The 14,371-nt window shown below is 42.9% G+C and overlaps 1 protein-coding gene across 6 annotated transcripts in view; it reads right to left on the reverse strand.

Annotated features, from left to right (window-relative positions):
* Positions 1–14,371, reverse strand: part of LOC110489714 (dipeptidyl aminopeptidase-like protein 6) — a 342,826-nt gene that overhangs the window by 76,235 nt on the left and 252,220 nt on the right. For all 6 annotated transcript variants that reach the window (XM_021562496.2, XM_021562499.2, XM_021562498.2 and 3 more), the window contains one exon: positions 8,982–9,096. In XM_021562496.2, coding sequence (XP_021418171.1) covers positions 8,982–9,096 — 115 coding nt within the window. The remainder of the gene's footprint in view (positions 1–8,981; positions 9,097–14,371) is intronic.

Consider the following 14,371-nt stretch of genomic DNA (forward strand, 5'->3'; position numbering starts at 1 on the left):
TTGTGTTAACCCTCGCAAGGCTGCATCCCCAGCCGCGCCCTCAGAGCATGCGCAGACCAGCTGGCTGGTGTGTTTACGGACATATTCAATCAATCCCTATCCCAGTCTGCTGTTCCCACATGCTTCAAGAGGGCCACCATTGTTCCTGTTCCCAAGAAAGCTAAGGTAACTGAGCTAAACGACTACCGCCCCGTAGCACTCACTTCCGTCATCATGAAGTGCTTTGAGAGACTAGTCAAGGACCAAATCACCTCCACCCTACCTGACACCATAGACCCACTCCAATTTGCTTACCGCCCAAATAGGTCCACAGACGATGCAATCTCAACCACACTGCACACTGCCCTAATCCATCTGGACAAGAGGAATACCTATGTGAGAATGCTGTTCATCGACTACAGCTCAGCATTTAACACCATAGTACCCTCCAAACTCGTCATCAAGCTCGAGACCCTGGGTCTCGACCCCGCCCTGTGCAGCTGGGTACTGGACTTCCTGAAGGGCCGCCCCCAGGTGGTGAGGATAGGTAACAACATCTCCACCCCGCTGATCCTCAACACTGGGGCCCCACAAGGGTGCGTTCTGAGCCCTCTCCTGTACTCCCTGTTCACCCACGACTGCGTGGCCAAGCATGCCTCCAACTCAATCATCAAGTTTGCGGACGACACAACAGTGGTAGGCTTGATTACCAACAACGACGAGACGGCCTACAGGGAGGAGGTGAGGGCCCTCGGAGTGTGGTGTCAGGAAAACAACCTCACACTCAACGTCAACAAAACTAAGGAGATGATTGTGGACTTCAGGAAACAGCAGAGGGAACACCCCCCTATCCACATCGATGGAACAGCAGTGGAGAGGGTAGTAAGTTTTAAGTTCCTCGGCGTACACATCACAGACAAACTGAATTGGTCCACCCACACAGACAGCATCGTGAAGAAGGCGCAGCAGCGCCTCTTCAACCTCAGGAGCACTCACAAACTTCAACAGAGGCAACTGCTCCGCCCACAACCGTAAGGCTCTCCAGAGGGTAGTGAGGTCCGCACAACGCATCACCGGGGGCAAACTACCTGCCCTCCAGGACACCTACACCACCCGATGTCACAGGAAGGCCATAAAGATCATCAAGGACAACAACCACCCGAGCCACTGCCTGTTCACCCTGCTATCATCCAGAAGGTGAGGTCAGTACAGGTGCATCAAAGCTGGGACCGAGAGACTGAAAAACAGCTTCTATCTCAAGGCCATCAGACTGTTAAACAGCCACCACTAACATTGAGTGGCTGCTGCCAACACACTGACTCAACTCCAGCCACTTTAATAATGGGAATTGATGTAAAATATATCACTAGCCACTTTAAACAATACTACTTAATATAATGTTTACATACCCTACATTACTCATCTCATATGTATATGTATATACTGTACCCTATATCATCTACTGCATCTTTATGTAATGCATGTATCACTAGCCACTTTAAACTATGCCACTTTGTTTACATACCCTACATTACTCATCTCATATGTATATACTGTACTCGATACCATCTACTGCATCTTGCCTATGCCGTTCTGTACCATCACTCATTCACATATCTTTATGTACATATTCTTTATCCCTTTACACTTGTGTGTATAAGGTAGTAGTTTCTTTCCTCTAATGTTTTTAACCATCTTTCCTCTAGTGCTTATAGCTACATTTCGACTGGTGTTTATAACTATCTTTCCTCTAGTGTTTATAACTATCTTTCCTCTAGTGTTTATAACTATCTTTCCTCTAGTGTTTATAACTATCTTTCCTCTAGTGCTTATAGCTACATTTCAACTGGTGTTTATAACAACTATATGTCCTCTAGTGTGTATAACTCTTTCCTCTAGTATTCATAACCATCTTTCCTCTAGTGTTCATAACTATCTTTCCTCTAGTGTTCATAACTATCTTCCCTCTAGTGTTCATAACTATCTTTCCTCTAGTGTTAATAACTCTATGTTGGAGGACAAGAAGCACCAATGGGTGCTGCATTCCTCTATATGGTATCTTTATATGACGTCATTGAGCCTTCCTTTGTACAACACATGCGGTGAAGATACACGCTCAAATAAGGGGAGCTGTGAATAAGGTTTATGGGGGAAAACTCAATTGGTGTTACTAGCGACACGTCCAGATCTATTCCCTTCAGTGACAATGCTATTCAAAACACTGACAAATCAAGACGGAATACATTAGTATTTTCAACACAATGTGATCTGCAATTACATCTTCACAACTTCTCTGTACACTGTCCTGTCAGGGTGATGTACTATACTTCTCAATAAATGAATATTAAGACTAAAGCCCTCTAGGCTCTGGTTAAGATCAATAGATGATCTGATCAGTTCAATGGGCTGTTGTATTTACACTAGATGTCTGGGGTAGCCGGATTAATTTCCTCATAATTCAAATCATATGATCTGATCGCATGAGCTCTCCGTCTGCCGTGCAACTCTTTTTCAGATATTCATATCAGGGCTGAAAAAAAAAAATCTTCATGCAATAAACGATTTGTTTTAATTTCCATAGCGAAGATATTCACTCATTTGGCGAGAATAAGGAGGTGGTCTGTAGATGAGGGAATTGTAGCTAAACCTTGGAGGGAATATTTACAGTAGTGACTCTTCTACTGCAGGACATGGACATCTGATGAAGACCAACGTAATGCATATGAAAGGTCATAGGACAAATTAAATGTTTAAAGGAATCATCAAATATTGCTTTTAGAATTCACTTAATCAAACAAGAGTTTTGAGGTTAGTTCATTGCTGAGTGAAGTGACACTAAGTTTAGAAGCAACCTGAGACAAAGTAATATTTTCAGTACCAAACCCCATCACTTGACACTCTCGCACAGGTTGCAATAATAGAAGCAATCTGTTCTGCCCTTCTATTATATAGAAGTACTACTTCAGAACAGATAACAATGTTAGGTCAGAAAACCTCAACCTTTCTTTATTGTGTCCAAAGGCAAAGTCAGAGAAAAGTGCATTTGAAGATAAAATAGTAAATCCATTAAAGCTGATCCCCTGGGTTTTTAAAGTAACGGCGTTCGGCGCTAAATGCTAACCTTTTTTGGCCAAGACAGTTAGAATTATTTTCTAGTCTTGAATCTGTGCTAGCCTGCCGAACTCCGGAGCCCTGCCGTGTGCGGAGCTGGGGGAGAGATGAGGCGAAGAGATGAAGAAGGAGATGAAACCAGCATGGGGTCTGGCTACCCGTTGGGGATGGCCTATTAAATATGATTTGTTTTTTTCCGTTACTGGTTCAATCATATCTTTCCTCCACCATCCACCCCCTCCCTACCTGCAATGAGATAAATATTAATATGTTCTGCATCTTAAATTCACAAGCGTGCTGGAGCTTAATAGCTATTTAAGACGTGTGCAAGAGTGATGTGAGTGTGGCGCCATGAAGGTGTGCATGGGAATGTAGGAGGGTGAGAGGTGGAAAAGGAACACCGAGAAGAAGGTTAGTGTTTTTCGTGGTGAATCTTGTTCTGGAGGCAACTGTCACGGTTCACGTCGTAATGAGGATCGGACCAAAACACAGCGTTGTAAGTGTTCATGATTCTTTATTAACCAAAACACTTGAACAAAATAACAAAGTGAAAAAAACGAAACAGTTCTGTAAGATGCATAAACTATACAGAAAACAACTACCCACAAAACACAGGTGGGTAAAAGGCTGCCTAAGTATGATTCCCAATCAGAGACAACGATAGACAGCTGTCCCTGATTGAGAACCATACCCGGCCAAAACATAGAAATAAAGAAACTAGAATGCCCACCCTAGTCACACCCTGGCCTAACCAAAATAGAGAATAAAAGACTATGGCCAGGGCGTGACAGCAACTCTGCAGTGTTCCTAAAATCAGATTTGAAACCTAATCCTAAACACACTGCTAACCCTAATGCATAAGCTTAAATTAAGAACCAAAAGTTCATTTTTGTTTTCCAGATTTTTTACAATATAGCCAATTTTGACTTTGCAGATGGCCCGTCTAGCGGAAATCGCTCAGTTCCACCTTCAGGACAAGACTCATCTCAATAAACATTTACACAGATAAATATGAATTGTCATCGTGGTCATTCAACACATGCATACTTTCACAAATGAAAAGATGATGTAGTTACACACACACACACACACACACACACACACACACACACACACACACACACACACACACACACACAGAGAGAGCTGGGTCTGAGGACAATTGTTCCTACAGTCTCTTATGTCACATCTTTCACTGTTCCCTTGGTGATCATGTCCGTGCTCAGAAATGTGTCTTTCCTCCCTTGTTTCCTGGAGGTAAACACAGATCTATAAGTGACTGTATAGGTGAAAGCAAGGTTATCACCCTCTTACCGACACTTTTTTTTCTCATCGTAGCAACTCTCGTACAGACTCAGGAGAGGCGAAGGTCGAGAGCCGTGTGTCCTCCGAAACACAATCCAGCCGAGCCGCACTGCTTCTTGACACAATGCCCGCTTAACCCAGAAGCCAGCCGCACCAGTGTGTCAGAGGAAACATTGTATACCTGGCGACCGTGTCAGCGTGCAGTGCGCCCGGCCCGCCACAGGAGTCGCTAGAGTGTGATGGGACAAGAACATCCCTGCCGGCCAAACCCTCCCCTAACCTGGACGATGCTGGGCCAATTGTGTGCCGCCCCATGGGTCTCCCGGTTGCGGGCCGGCTGCGACAGAGCCTGGACTCGTACAAGGATCTCTAGTGGCACAGCTAGCACTGCGATGCAGTGCCTTAGACCACTGTGCTACTCGGGAGGCCCCTACTGAGACAAATTTAATCAATTAAAATCAGTGATTACTTCAAGGAAGGTAGAGAGGAAGAATGCATTTCTGAATTATTTGAACAAGGCCAGTCCCTTCTTCACCAAGACAGCTCACGGGAGGTTCCGAGACAAGCTACACATGAATCCTCTCAAAGGATCACCACGCAAGCAGTCATAACCAACGTGTTGTGGCCGCCTGTCGCGCCTAATTTGAACACAAGACTCTGTGCCACACATGTTCCCTCTCCGGGTTTTCAGAAGAAATTGCCTTATTAACACACACCAACGCGCAGTCACAATATGGTCCCTGTAAACCAATCATACTGCATCTGTGGCGGAATGTACATGGATTGGATGTTTGTAAAAATGTTACTTAAATTTTATGTTGTGTGTGTCAATGTGTGTACATTTGTGAGTGTGTGTGTGTCTGTGTGTGCATCTACTTAAGTCTGGAGGTCTGTTGAGATTTGAGTCCCTAATTGTGTTACAAGAGTTAAGGAAACATTCTCTAGAAGCCATATCAGCTTTCCTTTATCAGGAACTATAACCTGCAGCCATATTAATATAAAAAAATGATATGATAAAGTTATATTATTATATATTATGAGCGTCAATCACTGCGCGTGTAATCTCTTACAGATAATAGACCAAAAATGAACAGGAAATAAAAGAAGAAGACAGAAGGCAACTGAAACCACATAAAACCCATGTATTTTCCTCCTCCAAACATCAAGAAATAACACTTTCTTGGAATTCTAGCCAGCCTGCCACTTGAGTTCTGTATGATTGCAGGGGTCAGTGTACAGTGACAGAAGTACCTATTCTAGGCCAGTAACTGCCTTTCCCAGGAAGAGCTGGAGGCAGAGACAAGAGGTATACAAGAGCAGCAGCTCCAATGACTGGATGGGTCTATTTTCTCCTCTGACGATCTCAATGAGCTGTCAGCATGTCAGTTAATCAGTCAGAATGTCAGCCAGTCAGTCAGCATGTCAGCCAGTCAGTAGTCAGTCAGTCAGCATGTCACTCCTCAGTCACATAAATACTCCAACCCCTGAAAGACAGTGGAGAAACCTTGACCCACTTGTATTGACGTAGCGAGCATGTGCCCTCCCTGTGGTACTGATCGATCTGTGACTTAGTTACAAAAGAGAGCAGCTTGTCATTGTGAGTGAAGAGGGAAGTTAAGGTTGTGAAAACAATGTGCTTGTCAGGAGCCAGTGTTTTTACCCTGATGTTTGGCGGGGAAACATGTATCAACAAACTTCTGTTCGTGAGTGGGAGAAGACCTGCCATCTCAATGCATAACCACATTCATCCTCCTTTACTGTAACTCTGGGGTACAGATGGATCAGTTGTCTTGTTTAAATGACTATTTACTGCAATGAGCAGTACAGAATAGTTTCAGAATAGCAAGGGGCTGGACTACAGGTTGTGCAGTATGTTCAGGGAATTGGACTCCCATCTCAGAAACGTAATCCTTAAAAAATACACCACACTCAGTCAAAGCAATGTATTGGTCCTCAAGGCATCACTTTAAATAATTGGAGAAAGCCAGATGAAGAATAGAGCAGAATCACTCAGCCCCATCATCTGCTATTTGTTTTGGGTTGTTGTGCATACCTAATTAATCCACTAAGTTTCATAAAGCCTCTTTTTATTAACCAAGGGATTTTTTATAATACCATTTGATCAAATAGCCCTCCAAACTCCCAGGAATGCGCAGTCTATGAGAGCCCAGTGGGATTCCGTTTGTGAAAAGACTTGGACCATAAACGGGAGTTCTGCTTGGGCACACTGTAGGAGTTGGGAGGGAGGCGGGGGAGGATTTAGGGAGGGATACAAGCTGGATATGCCACCTGTCCAGTCTCCACAGCCCCTTCGGACTCCCACTGTCCCCCTCTGTTCCAGAAGGCAGGCCAGTACTGGCAACCCAAATGGACAGAGGGTGTGAGGGAGTCTGAGACTAGAAAAGGCAAAGGCAGAGGGGAGCAGTTTGTGCCAGAATATGGTTTAGCACTGCCAACTCCAGACACATTGCCCCAGACGGCGTTCGATCCCCGGATACTCCATGAAGCCTGTCACTTTCACCTCTACATTTCCCCTCACAGCAGTTTCAAAAATACATCTCTTAAAATATGAGAGGAGGAGAACAGTTCCCAACTACAGTAGGTGCTGACAAGGTTCGAGACCCTTTGGCATCTGGTACAGTACAGTACTCTAGTACTGCAGCTTAAGTTGGTCTACTGTACTCAATCTACCACTGGGTAGTTCACTACAGATTCAGTTACCTGTAAACTACTATGGATTGAGAATTGTGCTAATGAAAGGTTGAATGTCTTCTGTGCTTTATGCCTTTCACGGTAAGCTATATAACTCATGCTCATAACTCATTTATCTTTGATACAGTTGGTTTGGTGGGCCCATTCATCGGATGAAAAATATTGAGGTGGATATTGAAAAACTAGAGTATAATTTAGGATGGTAAATCAAGGTTGGAAAAGTCCAGATAAAACTATGATAGGAAATACAGCATGCCCACATGTTGACTGTAAAGACTCCACCAGTAGAAGTAATTAAAAGAACACAACAGCTCTACATGGTAATGAGTGTTAGTGATTAACAATGTGATTAGCCAGTTCCACATGGGATTTGACATCCAAATGAACATATTTTATCCAAGCTAAACTACCGATTCGAAACACTGAATATACACTATAGTGAAACGTGGGGGAAAGGCTACCTGTTTTGATTATGAAAATATAATAATAGACATAGGAAAAATTACAGTTATCCATTTTCTTCAAAATATTAAGAAAGTTACTTAAGCATCTGGTTGAATGTCAAAAGTTCAAGCAAAACATAAAAAAGCAAAGTTGCAGTCATTTTCTTGACCTGATCCCATTTCAGGGGGAACTATTTGTAATAATTACCATTCATGTCAATACTTAATCAAGGAAAACTGATTATTGTCTCAGAAACTTGGTTACACCTCCAATATATTGGCAGTTATACTGATCAATATGGCTTCTCCTGAATATAAAAGCACTTCAAGGGGCTCCATGAGCTAAAAAGAAGATGGCCTATTGATTTGCTTTTCATGTAAATCTTCCCAAACAGGTCTTAAAGGTCATTCTGACTGTTAGAGAAGCTAAGAGTGGCTTCAGAAGAAAGACCAGGGAGTCCAGGTCTATGGAAAATATATGTGCGCCTTCTGCGAATGTCACCGCTTATAGAAGCAAGTCCGCAGAGGCGTAGCGCAGTTTTGTGCGGTCCCCGCATAAAAATACATGTATATATATTTTTTAGGATCTTTTTCTTTGTCATGGGGCAGAGAGAAAAATGTGCAGTTTTATAGCTAATCTCACGCTATTTTACGTATTTTTCCATGAGGCTGAGAGAAAATGCTTTTGTTTTGTACAACACCCCTCATTTTGACATCACCACAAACAACTTCAATGTTGGCAGTCTCAGACAGAAGTATGTAGTGAACATAGTGTAACGTAAGAATTCAGTTTGAGTCGTAAGGCATAGAAAATGTTGCCGTTTTGAAGATCATTTCCTGCTAATCTTCATATTTTGCCATGAGGCTGAGAGAAAATGTAGCAGTTTTAAAGATAATTAAACTAAAAATCATGGCTTGTGACGTTTTCATATGCTATCTAGGGGGCCGAACTCCCCACTCCCCAATAATAATAATTGAATAGATCTTGCATGGGCTGGGTATAAATATATGCTACTGTGTGTGACATTTTTATAAGTATACCTGTGAGAGACTGGGGCACTATATGTAACACTGTAAATTGTGTTTATGTAAGTGTTTGTGAGAAAGTGCACACACGCAGGACTCTCCAACTACATGCAGTGAATATGTTTTGTGGTTACGAGAGAGTACAAGGCAACTGCACTGCACCTACCAGAGCAATACGCTGAGACATGTAAGACATTGTGACCCAGGGTGCATGTTAGAAAAAATCTGTCGATGTGCAAGGCACTTAACCCTAATTTGCTCCAGGGGCGCCATACTATTATGGCTGACCCTGTACAACAACACGTGTATTGTTGTACACGTGTATTGTTGTGTTTTTTCCTTTTATGCCATATCGTACAGGAGTCAAGCCTGTCTCCCCTCCCCTCCACTCCACTCCCCACCTACCTGGTGTCAGCAGGATGACTGAGGTGACGATCAGGGAGCAGATGACCAGAATGACCAACAGGGCAATCGCAATTCCCTTCCAGTTCCTCTGAGGAGGGTTACTCCCCACCAGCTCCTGGTCAGACAAAACAGACAGAGAGAAACACACGGTCAGAAAGAGAAAGAGAGGAGATAGAAAATCAGGAAAGGAGAGTGAGCAAGGTGAGTGAACAAGAGAAAGGTTGTGGAGAGGAAGAGAAGCAAAGGGAGAAAGAAATAAGAAGTGGGTAAGGGAGAGAGATAATGGAGTGATACTGTCTATTAGTATAAAGAGTAGGGGGGAAGAGGGAGTGAGAACATTTTACACAAATAACTAATAAAAGAGAAATGAAAGGAAGGAGGGAGGGAGGGAGGGGGAGAGAAAGGTGGATAACTCAAATGGATGGGTCAGTCAAGGACAAGTGTGGACTATGGAAACACCACACATTCTCAAGTAGAATCACCATGAGCAAAAGCCGGGAGGAGGAATGGAGGAGATGTGTGTGTGTGGGGGGTTATCAATGAGGCGAGGGGTCAGCGGCCATCACTGGCAAACGAATGTGACAGATAGAAAATGAGCTTTCGGGATATTGGTAACTTTGGTGGGTGAACGCTGTCAAGAGGCTTTTTGTTCGAAAGATTATTTGAAATTATGGCGCAACCTTGAGCCATGTTTTGGGAGAAAACAAATGAATTATATATTCAAGGTTTAATATTAAGTGCAAAATAAAATGTTAAAGTATCAATTTGACAAACGGTCCCTGCTGGGTATGGAGTGAGTGGAATGAGAAAAGGGTTTTCAGCCTTCCCCTTTCTGCACCAATAATAATCCTTATTATTAATGATTTTTGAAAAAATGTACTATGCCAGTAGAATTATGATTGATAGTGGTAGCACTGAATAGATCTGTCCTCATAAATGTATTGAGGCTTATACCTGAACAACAGCAGCAACATCAACAACAACATGAAGCACTGGCTTACATCAACCCCAAACCTAAAAAAAAATCTTAAAGAAAGATGAAAAGAAAGTTGGACATTTCTATAGTTCAAGCCCAGTAAACAAAAACAACCAAGCTAGGAGAGTCTTTTAAAAGGTCATTGAAAGCCTAAAACATTAGCTGCATTAACAACTTTTTAATTAGTTTGCGGTAGGGGGGGTAAAAAGTCCTGAGCAGAGGACGTGCAGAGAGGATCTGTGGCTAAGGTCTTAATCAATAGTCCCCCCCCCCCCCCAGGCTGGTCTACGAGGTAAGCCTTTTAGTGACCTCTTTCCCTCCTTAATTGAATGGAGTGGCAGACATCATTAGCCTGGAGAGAAGAGGAACAGCATTTTTACCACACCACCCATTACACACACTCATTAAAACCAGCAACCTGTTTTCCCACAATCCCCAGTGGCAGTCTGGCAAAACTGGGGTGCTTTCGCAGGGGTCACTGCCGAAGGCTCGTCACGCCAGGCGGGAGGAGTTAGTGGACTGCGGTGTAAACAACACTGATTCCACAGAACCACCACAAACACACTACAAGTGCCATACTGTTTCAGTTCTATCCAGCCTGAGTAGACCGCTTTAGGATGTAGATACAGTAGGACGACAGCCTGACATACTGTATCCCTGCTATTGAGCAATCTCGTTTTATCACTTTTGCTTAAAATACATTATACTCCAAAATGAGTGAAAATTAAATGATGTTGACATTTTAAATATAATTTCAACTTTAAAAGCATTATAACCATAGCCCAACTGATGCAGCATAGTTGAAGCATTGGGTTGCCCATCTGCATTTACCTAATTGAAAAACCCAAATGCTACAAACATACAGTGCATTCGGAAGTATTCAGACCCCTTGAATTTTCCACATTTTGTTACGTTACAGCCTTATTCTAAAATTGATTAAGTAGGTTTTCCCCCTCATCAATAACCCATAATGACAAATCAAAAACTGTTTTTTTTGTCACGTCCTGACCATAGAAAACCATAGAAAACCTGTTTTTTAAAGTAGGTCAGGGCATGACTAGGGGTTTTTGTTCTAGTTTATATTTTCTATGTGGGGTTCTAGGTTTGATTTTCTATGTTGGTAATTTGTATGATTCCCAGTTAGAGGCAGCTGGTTATCGTTGTGTCTAATTGGGGATCATACTTAAGTAGCATTTTATCCACCTGTGGGTTATGGGATATTGTTTATGTATAGTGTGTTTGAGCACTACGTAGTCACGGGTCTTTGTAAGTTTTGTTATTTTATCACTGATAAATCCACTATAATTGAGAATTTCAATAAGCATTTTTCTACGGCTGGCCATGCTCTCCACCTGGCTAGCCCTACCCTGGTCAACAGCACTGTACCCCCCACAGCAACTCGCCCAAGCCTTCCCCATTTCTCCTTCTCCCAAATCCAGTCAGCTGATGTTCTGAAAGAGCTGCAAAATCTGGAACCCTACAAATCAGCTAGACAATCTGGACCCTTTCTTTCTAAAATTATCTGCCGAAATTGTTGCAACCCCTATTACAAGCCTTTTCAACCTCTCTTTCGTGTCGTCTGAGATTCCCAAAGATTGGAAAGCAGCTGCGGTCATTCACCTCTTCAAAGGGGGTGACACTCTTGACCCAAACTGCTACAGACCTATATCTATCCTACATTGCCTTTCTAAGGTCTTTGAAAGCCAAGTCAACAAACAGATTACCCACCATTTCGAATCCCACCGCAACTTCTGCGCTATGCAATCTGGTTTCATAGCTGGTAATGGGTGCACCTCAGCCACGCTCAAGGTCCTAAACGATATATTAACCGCCATCGATAAGAAACAATACTATGCAGCTGTATTCATTGACCTGGCCAAGGCTTTCGACTGTGTCAATGACCACATCCTCATCGGCAGACTCGGTAGCCTTGGTTTCTCAAATGACTGCCTCGCCTGGTTCACCAAATACTTCTCAGAAAGAGTTCAGTGTGTAAAATCAGAGGGCCTGTTGTCCGGGCCTCTGGCAGTCTCTATGGGGGTGCCACAGGGTTCAATTCTTGGGCCGACTCTCTTCTCTGTATACATCAATGATGTCGCTCTTGCTGCTGGTGAGTCTCTGATCCACCTCTACGCAGACGACACCATTCTGTACACTACTGGCCCTTCTTTGGACACTGTTAACAACCCTCCAGACGAGCTTCAATGCCATACAACTCTCCTTCCGTGGCCTCCAACTGCTCTTAAATACAAGTAAAACTAAATGCATGCTCTTCAACCGATCGCTGCCAGCACCTGCCTGCCCGTCCAGCATCACTACTCTGGACGGTTCTGACTTAGAATATGTGGACAACTACAAATACCTAGGTGTCTGGATAGACTGTAAACACTCCTTCCAGACTCACATCAAACATCTCAAATCCAAAGTTAAATCTAGAATTGGCTTCCTATTTCGCAACAAAGCATCCTTCACTCATGCTGCCAAACATACCCTCGTAAAACTGACTATCCTACCGATCCTCGACTTCGGCGATGTCATTTACAAAATAGCCTCCAATACCCTACTCACTAAATTGGATGCAGTGTATCACAGTGCCATCCGTTTTGTCACCACTACCCACCACTGCGACCTGTACGCTCTTGTTGGCTGGCCCTCGCTTCATACTCATCGCCAAACCCACTGGCTCCAGGTCATCTACAAGACACTGCTAGGTAAAGTCCCCCCTTATCTCAGCTCGCTGGTCACCATAGTAGCACCCACCTGTAGCACGCGCTCCAGCAGGTATATCTCTCTGGTCACCCCCAAAACCAATTCCTCCTTTGGCCGCCTCTCCTTCCAGTTCTCTGCTGCCAATGACTGGAACGAACTACAAAAATCTCTGAAACTGGAAACACTTATCTCCCTCACTAGCATTAAGCACCAGCTGTCAGAGCAGCTCACAGATTACTGCACCTGTACATAGCCCATCTAACAACTACCTCTTCCCCTACTGTATTTATTTTGCTCCTTTGCACCCCATTATAACTATTTCTACTTTGCACAATCTTCCACTGCAAATCTACCATTCCAGTGTTTTACTTGCTATATTGTATTTACTTTGCCACCATGGCCTTTTTTTTCTGCCTTTACCTCCCTTATCTCACCTCATTTGCTCATATCGTATATAGACTTATTTTTCTAGTGTTCTACTTTGACTTCGTTTTACTCCATGTGTAACTCTGTTGTTGTGTGTGTCGAACTGCTTTGCTTTATCTTGGCCATGTCGCAATTGTAAATGAGAACTTGTTCTCAACTTGCCTACCTGGTTAAATAAAGGTGAAATACAAATAAAAATAACAATTGTTTTAAGTTTCACTTATTCATTAAAAGATGTGGAACTATACTCATGCTGCGCCTTGGTCCAACCATCATTATTACTAACATCGTGATATTTTTAGAACATTTAGCAAATGTATTAAATAAAAATATGAAATATGACATTTACATAAGTATTCAGATCCTTTACTCAGTGCTTTGTTGAAGCACCTTTGGCAGTGATTACAGCCTCGAGTGTTTACGGTGATTTGGAAAGGCACACACACTTGTCTATATAAGGTCTTACAGTTGACAGTTCATGTCAGAGCAAAAACCAAGCCATGAAGTCAAAGGAATTGTTCGTAGAGCTCCGAGACAGGATTGTGTCGAGGCACAGATCTGGGGAAGGGTACCAAAAAATGTCTGCAGAGAAGAATGGGAGAAACTCACACCCAAGAAAACTTAAAGGCTCTAATCGCTGCCAAAGATGCTTCAACAAAGTACTGGGGTCTGAATACTTACGTAAATGTGATGTTTCAGTTTTTTATTGTTCATACATTTGCAAAAAAGCGGTCTGACTATTTACGAATTCCGAAAGTATTCAAATCCCTTGACTTGTTCCACTTTACGTTACACGTTATGTTACAGCCTTAATCCATAATGGATGAAATTGTTTTTTTCAACAAAATCCTCCTCAATCTACAAACAACACCTCATAATGACAAAGCAAAAACCTCAGAGGCAACACTGTAGAAGCGCCTTTGGCACTGATTACAGCTGTAAATCTTTCTGGGTAAGTCTCTAAGAGCTTTACAACCCTTAAATTCATGCTGTAACACAACCAAATGTGGAAAAAGTCAAAGGGTATGAATGCTTTCTGAAGGCACTGTACATACTGTGCTGTTATATATGTCTATCTTCAAGTAAACTACAAGCCAACTATTAACTGTCTTTGCATCAATGCGTTCTGACCGACGCGTTCTGACCGACGCCGAGGCGAACACGCCCATACCAGAAACCTTAAAATAATAGCCCTCCACTACACTGCCCATTATCTTTTCTACATATTTTATATCTGGTTTTAGTCGTTTAAATTTGCACTGCAAATATTTTACCATCC

This window comes from Oncorhynchus mykiss, chromosome 15, assembly GCF_013265735.2.
Source record: "Oncorhynchus mykiss isolate Arlee chromosome 15, USDA_OmykA_1.1, whole genome shotgun sequence".
Taxonomy (NCBI): domain Eukaryota; kingdom Metazoa; phylum Chordata; class Actinopteri; order Salmoniformes; family Salmonidae; genus Oncorhynchus; species Oncorhynchus mykiss.